Genomic DNA, 8,673 nt, shown 5'->3' with positions numbered 1-8,673 from the left:
AGCACGAATATAAGTTAAGTATGACAGAGATGAAGATGTTGAGATGAATTAGTGGTCATACGCGATTGGATAGAATAAAGAACGAAGATATAAGAGAGAGAGAGTTGGAGTAGTACCTATTGTGAAAAAGATAGTAAAATCGCGTCTCAGGTGGTTTGGACATGTGAGAAGAAGACCGACAGAACACCCAAGGATTAGATGAGATGGAAGATGGATAAGAGATAAAAGGTTGAGAAAGACCTAGGAAAACCATTCATGAGGTGGTCAAACAAGATCTACATATAAAGTATAAATAGTCTCTCTGTAAATATGATACATAATAGAACTCAATGACGTCATTTGATCCATATAGTCAACCCCACCTAATAAGACTATGGGACAAGATTTTGTTATTGATGGTCAGAATACTGAATTGAACTGATTTAGAATTTGACTGGTTTTTCAACTGATTTAGAATTTGACTGGTTTTTCAGTTGATAATCCGATCTGATTTTAACAACTATGATTTTGAGTAGGGGTGTAAGTTACCGAACCGGACCGAATTTTACCGCAAAACCGAACCGAAATTTACAACAACCGAAAGAAAAACCGAAAAAATCAGTTTTTTTGTTTTTTCGAATTAAACCGATCGGTTCAGTTCGGTTTTCGGTTGGCTCAGTAAAAACCGAACCGAACCGAAATATTGGTTAAGAAACCTTGTTTTTACACATTTACCCTTTAACCTTGTTGTTTTGCTAGACATTTTTAATTGTCTTTGTTTTATGTTTAATTAAGTTGAATTTGTATTGGATTTGGATGTGATAAATTCTTGTTTTTCTAGTTTATTGAAGGTTTTAAATTTTATTTTATGGCATTTTAAATTCAGATAAGTAGGTGTAAAAAAACCGAAAAAACCGACCGAACCAAACCGCTATTGGTTCGGTTCGGTTCGGTTCGGTTGCTCAAACTGCAGCCAACCGAACGGTTGGCCTCTTTGAAGAACCGATCAGGTCGGTTCGGTTGGTTTTCAGTCCAAAACCGAACCGAACCGAGCCGATGACACCCCTAATTTTGAGAGTGGAAACTGGAAATGTCATATAATGGTGTAATGGCTGCAATATGGCTTGCTGTTCTTGAATCTTTTCTTCGAAGAGGAACTAGCCATGAAGGTACTTCTAGCTTAAGATATGTTGAATCATATTGAATTGAGTCAGCATTGTGATGATAAACTAAAATTAAAATAGAATACGCACAGATTGATTGGAACTTCAATTTTTTTTTTCAGAACTTTCAAGAACATCTTATAATGATCAATGAGTGATTTAATTTTCTAGAAAAATAGAAAACACATTGAGATGATTAGGTACTAAATTCCAATGCATTTGGGGATTTGAAGTTGAAGGCTCTGTTACAAGTGGTAAAAAATAATCTCACTAGAATAATACAAAATTAATGTTATTTTATATTCACAATTTCCTATCTTATCTTTCTCCTTTCTCTCAACACCGTTCTTAATACAAGTTCACCTTTTGCCACCGGCCATCCGCTGCCGACCGTCACCCTCCAGCGACCGCTGCCGTCCATCACTCTAAATCCTAAACCCTAAATTCTAAACATCCAAAAACCGAGGGTTAAAAAATCTAAAAATTGATTCCCTGAACATTTTCTTTTAAAAAATAGTACCCATTGTTTATGGTTAAATCTAAAACTAGATAATTCCTCCCTTTCTTCATTTAGAGGATATTAATTTTTCAATATTATTCAAATCGCGTGTCAAGGTTTCTCAGTTAATAATTTAATATGCCCATCATTGAAAACTGAAAATCATACTTTGATAGATTACAATACATAGAACTGGAAGTTTAATAGCAGTGAGATACTGAGGTTAAATACACAAAAGAATACGTTGTAAAAGTTTAACCATGTGTCAACTCTTTCAGCTTTAACCGATAATTAAACATTAGAGCCACATTCTTTCTTTCTTCAAAAGTTATCCTTAGGTTAATACAAAGTTACACAATACCATGCATACACAAATCTATCTAGGCTTGTTAAGCATGCAGTTATAAACTTATAATAACTTCATCTAAAATTTTGGTTACATTACATTACATATTTGCATTAACAGGATATTGAGCCAGGGGACAACTTAGGAGAATGGAAACTAGAGCACGTACCTACCCTTGAGGTGGACCTCTGAGTCTTAACCAGAGGAACCAATGACTGCACCACATCCGCCATCAGCGGCCGGTAATCTGCTTCCGGTTGCACACACATTGCAGCAATTGCTGCTACCTGGATCACTTCTTTCATTGAGTACTGTCCTTCCAATGCAGGATCCATAATCTTCACAACCTTTTCTCTATCGGTTAAAAGGGGTAAAGCCTAAAGGCAAATTGAACATGCATGTTTGTTAGTACTGAAATATAAAAGCTCACTAGAGTACTACTCCCTCCGCTCCGTAATATCGGCCACTTCAAAAATTTAGTTAATTCATTAACTAATTGTTCTGAGTGTATCCAGATACGTTGAGTTACGAAGGTACAAAATTTTCAAAAGTGACATACTATGATATACTGGAGAACCAATCCATGGAACAAATTTCAGTTAATGCTACAAAATCAAGACAACTTGATGGATAAGCAAAAAGGAACTAATAATCATACCCAAGAAACAAGAACGCCTTCTCCTGGAGGTCTCTTCATATCGACAGGCACGCGGCCAGTAAGCAGCTCCAAAAGTACAACACCATAACTGTACACATCTGATTTTGTTGTTAAATGCCCTGTTAGTGCATATCTGCAAAACCAAATATTCCATAAACATGTAATAATAGATTAAATATGTAGATTAAACTAAGAGGATAAAAAAGAACAATTCAGTAGCAAATTAGAAGTTTTGATCCCTACTCGGGAGCAACATATCCTTGGGTGCCTAAAACACGAGTTGAAACATGTCCACCGGCTCTATCAGGTCCAAGCTTGGCCAATCCAAAATCAGAAACTTTTGCATGGAATTTTTTGTCCAAGAGGATATTGCTGCTCTTGAAATCTCTGTGAATCACTGGGGGACTGACATGTTCATGAAGATATTCCAAGCCCTTAGCAGCTTCAAGTGCTATGCTTAATCGAGTTTCCCAATCCAATTGCACAGGCATAACATTAGAATCTACAAGAAACCAAAATCAATGATTGTTCTATTTCAAGGAAGAAACAAATTGAATAATTACAGCAGCTTAAGGTGGAAAGAATTGAGCTAACACTCGTCACTTGATAATTTTCACTGGCCAGATTGTGTAATATGCATAAAACAGGATCTAGGGGGAATCAATTAATCTTAAACTTTTTTTAAGGGAAGAAAGTACATTCTAAGAAGGGGAAAGATAGAAGTTTCAGAAAAGAAAGGGACAAAAGTGAATTTTATTAAGTAAAAATTGAACAGATCAGAATAGAGATATCACTTTGAGGAATCCGTTTATAACATTATCAATGTAATCATGGAATCAGGGCCCTTGCTAGTTGGACTGATTTCGATCAATAAATTACATCAATTTAACTCGGATCCGAAATGTTGCAATCCAATAACCTTAAATTTGTAGTAGATATAAGTTAACTACTTAGTGCTGGCAAAGAAAATCAAAATTTATTTCGTTACTTACTGCTGACAGGATAAAGATGTTCCTGCAGACCACCATTCGCCATGAACTCATATACCAGAAGTTTATGATTATTATCAGAGCAGTACCCAAGCAATGCCAGCAAATACGGAGAATGCAACCGGCTAAGCAACTCCACCTAAAGAGAGAATGTAATCGACAGAATTAATTCATGTCCAAAAGGAATCCAAGACATTGATTGCTATCTAATTAATTTCCAAAAAGATGATGATCCATAATTTACAAATATGGCAGTTTTGATTATTAGTGAAACCAAGTATGGACTTATGAAAAGTGACAGGACCATAATGATAATTTTCAAAGACGGAACGAACCTCTACTTTAAATTCTTCTTCCCCCTGCTTTCCAGCCTGATCCATGAATTTAATGGCAGCTTTCCTGCCATCACTAAGCACTCCGCGGTAAACAAGGCCAAAACCACCATGGCCAATCACATTGGACTTGCTAAAGCCACCTGTTGCAGAATGTAGCTGCTTGAATGTGAACACCTTAAGTCCCTTCTCAGCAACAACTTGCAAATTTGCAAAGTCACTTTTCTCATAAAGGTTAGCATCTTCAGCTGATTAAGAACCAAGCACAATCTATCATTAAGCGGGCCATCATTTTGCTCGTGTAAGGTAGGAGAAGAAAAATTAAAAGAAAGTTAAATAGTGAACACCCAAAAGATGCAAATGAAAAAAAAAAGCCTACTTATGTTATTGAGACATGGAGTGATATGTAATCATCATTCACTAAAACAAAGTGCATAGGAAACACAGTTCTATTCATCAATTTTTTTTCATTTCCATTTTTTCCTAACTGATATAGTTCTACTGTCTTTGTATTTCCTCAGCAAGTTCAAATTTCACATTTTTTCTTTTCATAGTTTTATGATGAATGACCCGAGTTATGTTGGAATCTAAAAAGAAAAACCCCAACTGAAAGAAGTAAAAAATTTACAATTTTTGGTGGTAAAAAATATATTTTTACTATTTTTTCTGGACCAAGTACTATATTTTCTCGCTAATATTTTCACAACTACCAAATCCAAGAGGGGAAAATGCAGAACACATAAAAGGGCTTAAACAATAAGAAAAAGGAACCACAAAAAAAAGACTCTAGTCCCACATAAATGGCGCCAGTGGTCTGTAGCTTTTCAGCCACACTCTCTTCGCGAGGGTAAAAGTGGAACTTCCGCTCTCCACTTCCTTACATTTTCTCATCAATCAAAAACAAGCAATCATGCGGGCATGAACATCAAAATGACATTTTTAGTTTTGAAAAAAAAAAGGAACCTTTTTGGGCCTGGCGGCGCATGGAGACCTTGCGGCGAATGTAGCAGTAGTAAGCAAATGCAACAAAGAGAGCAAAGACTGCTATAGAAGCCAGAACCACCATAGCCACCACTGCGATCTTCGCCTTCCGTCTGTACCCATCATCATCATCCATTTTCCTTTTACTTTCAGTAAAAAAGAAAGGCTAAAGCATAATGCTAGAATCCAGAAGAAGAAGAAGAAGAAGAAAAATAAAAAATTTACAGCTTCGAAGTTCGAAGACACTGATCAGTTCCCTCACTCGCTCATTCTTTCTCTCTCAACCTTTTTTGTTTTGTGGCGCGTAGACTGGAAGTACCGAAGTAGTGTAGTACTGTGAATTAATTTTCATTTGCACTTTAGTACCAATATCTATTGAAATTTAAAATCTTACGTACTATTTCTGTTTTCAAGTTAGAATAGACCCCTATTTTAGAAAGATTGTTTTCTGGCGACTTAGCCTAGTAAAATTTTTCAAAAAGAAGTTTTTGTGTTTTTTAAAAACATAAATATTTTATTTTGTGTTTAATAAATAAAAAGTTTATGTGTTTATATTTACTGTTTTTAAAAGTTAGAGATACTTTTAAAAATATTTAAAGAAATTTTTTTTAAAATTAATTTGTATTTATTAAAATTAAAAAATTTAATATAAAATTGTATGTTAATTAATATTCTATTTAATTATTGTATTAATGTCTATTATAATATTTTTAAATTTTAAAAATTATTTTACCAAATACAATTGTTATTGTTTATACTTATTAAAAATTATTTTTAATTTATTTACCAAAACACAGATATTATAATTTTTAAAAAATTAATTTTTTAAAACTAATTTTTATAAACTACTTTTGTAAAATTAAAAACTTTACTAAACTAAGTCTTAGAAAAATTATAGCCAAGATATTCATGATATTTTAATTATGACAAAATTGAGTAAACTGCCATTTCACCTATAGAAGTTGAAAACGCTGACAAATCTACCTAAAAGAGAAGGAAACTACCGAATATAACCATTAATGATGAGTTTCGTGGGACGAAACTAACCAATCCATATTTCGGCGTTGACTCCGTTAGTAACACTTCCTACGTGGCACTTCACGGCGTGACATGGTTTGAGGGGCTGCACACGTGGATATTATAATTACCATTAGTTAAAAAAATAATTTGATTTTGAATTTTTTTTGAAAAAAAAGGAAAATTAGAAATGAACCGTTAGCAAAGGTTTTCCATCTTCGCGCGTTTCAGAAAACAAAGGGTAGAGCCCTAGGAAGAAACTGTTCATCTTCTACACTTAAAGAAAACCTCCCGGGCGACGATAATCTCCGTATTGAAGAGAGGGTGCTTGTTGGTGTGGATCGTTTCAGCGGATGGAGTTGCGTGCTGTCATCCATAGGTAAGTAGTAACCGTTGATCTCTATGTCATGGTTTTCTTGTTTTCTGTGCATGGTTGTGGGAACGGGGTTTTTATTAGGGTGTGTTTGTGTTTGCTATGATTTGGTTGTGAATTAGGGTGTGTCTGTTTGCAGATGGCAACTATCCACATTACGTTAGTCATTAGTCACAGAGAAAAATTTGAAAAGGGTGATGATGGCATACTGACATACGTTGGGGGTGAGAAAACAGAGATTGAACGAGTGAATGTTGATACCCTAAATATGTTCTTCATGAATGACTCAGTAAAGGATATAGGGTACACTGATGTGAGCGAGCTTTACTGGCTTGAAGCTGGGAAGGAGTTGGATGGTGGGTTGAGGTTGCTTAGACTTGACATGGATGTGGTGATTATGTACGAAGCATCCATTGCTAATGGGAGGAGAGTTGAGGTGTTCACTGAGCATCCAGTTAACCTTCCTGAGTTCGCAGAAGAAAACAATGAACCTGAACCAAATATTGAGATTTTAAATGTTACTAAGACCTCAGTCAAACACAAAACCAAACTGTGTGTTAGGAGACCCCCAACCCTAAAGAAGAAGGGAAAGAGAGTGGTGAAATTCAGTGAGACTGAAGGAGGTATGCCTGGACCGGATACCCAAATAGAGGATGATGCAGTGGACAAAGATGTCAATCCTACCACAACAGACACACAACAACCAAAAGTAAGCAGTGACCAACCAAATGTCCCCACACACTCACCAAAAGTAACCTTCGAAGAGCCACCAAGGATCATTCAGACCCCAGATGCACCCACTGAACCCAATTTGCCTCCACATGAGCCGTTGGACAAGACTCCTCCAGACCCTCAACCACCACATGTGTCAGTTGGAAGTGAAGAAATTGAATACCGAAATCCAGTTTTTGCGGAGTCAGTGGCTCCCACAGTTGATAAAGGGCCTACGGGATCTAATGAGATTTTCACACAATACATCCCACAACCTTGCAACGAACCAGAGTCTCAGGAGCAGAGCATTCAAAATGAGAATGAAACACCCTGTGAAGGAAGTCAACCTAGCAGTTCATAGCCCGAACCATTTATAAACCCAGATGTGGGTAGTGGTAGTCCAAAAAAGCGGAAGAGACGATCAACAATCAGGCCTCCTCCATCAGGGCAAACCTTCATACCTAACCAGGATCCAAACAAGCATCCTTCAATCTTTATACCTGTGGAGGGTGAAGATATGTCTGAGACAAGTGCAAGGATGCATTGTTACGAGTCTGAAGAGCTAGATTCTGTTGCAAGTGATGATGAAGACAGTCAGCAAGCAGCATTTCCTCAAGCTAATCCAGATGCTCCAGTAAGGGAGGTAAGGTTGGTGCTTGGCATGGAGTTTGAGAATCTAGAGCATTTCAAGAAGGCAGTTAGAAAGTTCAACATCAACATAGGGCGAAGCATATTCTTTCCAAGAGTGGATTCAACTAGGTGCAAGGCCATATGTTATGACGAGGATTGCCCATGGCAGATATATTGTGCAAAACGGTCGTTTCCATTAAGCTTCCAGGAGAAGACCTTTGTCAACGAACATACCTGCAGCAGAGTTAATAAGAACAAATCTACAGATGGAAAATGGGTTGTAGAGGAGTTTGAGGACAAGATCCGTGACCATCCAAACATGACTCAAAGGCAGGCACAAGATTTTTTCAAGAAGAAGTTTGATGTGATTGTGAATGAGAGGAAGATATACCGTGCAATGGTGAAGGCGAAAGAACTAATAGAAGGATCAGAGATAGCTCAGTATGCACTTCTTTGGGACTATGCTAATGAAATAATGAGGACCAACCCTAACTCCACCGTAAGGATTAGCACTGATTATGTCGAAGGGACTGGGCATAAATTCAAAAGGATTTACATATGCTTGGAAGGGTGTAAGAAGGGCTTTTCGGTCGGCTGCAGGCCTTTTATCGGGTTAGATGGTACTTTTCTAAAGGGATACTACTCTGGGTAGTTGTTGACTGCGATTGGCCATGATGCCAATAACCACATATATCCTATATCCTATGCTGTGGTGGAGTGCGAATGCAAGGATAGTTGGAAGTGATTTTCCGAACGTCTCCAAGAAGACTTAGGGGACGCAGCTATCAATGGAATCAACTTCATGTCAGACATGCAGAAGGTAATGGTCTCAATTCTTACTATTCGTGTATGTCTCTATAATTATTGATTTACATTGTTCTTTAAATAGTTACTGCTGTCATAGATATTGTCCTTCATAGGGGATAATCATATACTTGCTTTACTTTTTCCCAACAGGGCCTCATCCCTGCTATGCGTGAAGTAAACCCAGGAGC

At 36.9% G+C, this 8,673-nt stretch overlaps 1 protein-coding gene across 2 annotated transcripts; it reads right to left on the bottom strand.

Moving 5' to 3' along the window:
• Positions 1-1,338: 1,338 nt before the first annotated feature.
• LOC112707212 (probable serine/threonine-protein kinase PBL23) lies at positions 1,339-5,410 on the bottom strand. Of its 2 annotated transcripts, XM_025758867.3 has the most exons (7): positions 4,930-5,410; positions 3,970-4,214; positions 3,638-3,773; positions 2,889-3,147; positions 2,646-2,778; positions 2,157-2,364; positions 1,339-1,588 (listed from the first exon to the last, which is right to left on the bottom strand). In XM_025758867.3, exons 1-7 carry the CDS (start codon positions 5,081-5,083, stop codon positions 1,575-1,577), a joined length of 1,149 nt encoding a protein of 382 aa, XP_025614652.1. In that variant the 5' UTR covers positions 5,084-5,410; the 3' UTR covers positions 1,339-1,574. The 2 variants fall into 2 exon arrangements, with proteins under 2 accessions (XP_025614652.1, XP_025614651.1); XM_025758866.3 differs by lacking the exon at positions 1,339-1,588 and having other exon boundaries at positions 1,921-2,364; positions 4,930-5,395.
• Positions 5,411-8,673: the final 3,263 nt, after the last annotated feature.

This window comes from Arachis hypogaea, chromosome 8 (assembly GCF_003086295.3).
Source record: "Arachis hypogaea cultivar Tifrunner chromosome 8, arahy.Tifrunner.gnm2.J5K5, whole genome shotgun sequence".
NCBI classification, from domain to species: Eukaryota; Viridiplantae; Streptophyta; class Magnoliopsida; order Fabales; family Fabaceae; genus Arachis; species Arachis hypogaea.
Note: the sequence above shows the minus strand (reverse complement) of the source record. Positions and strands in the feature narration are given on the sequence as shown.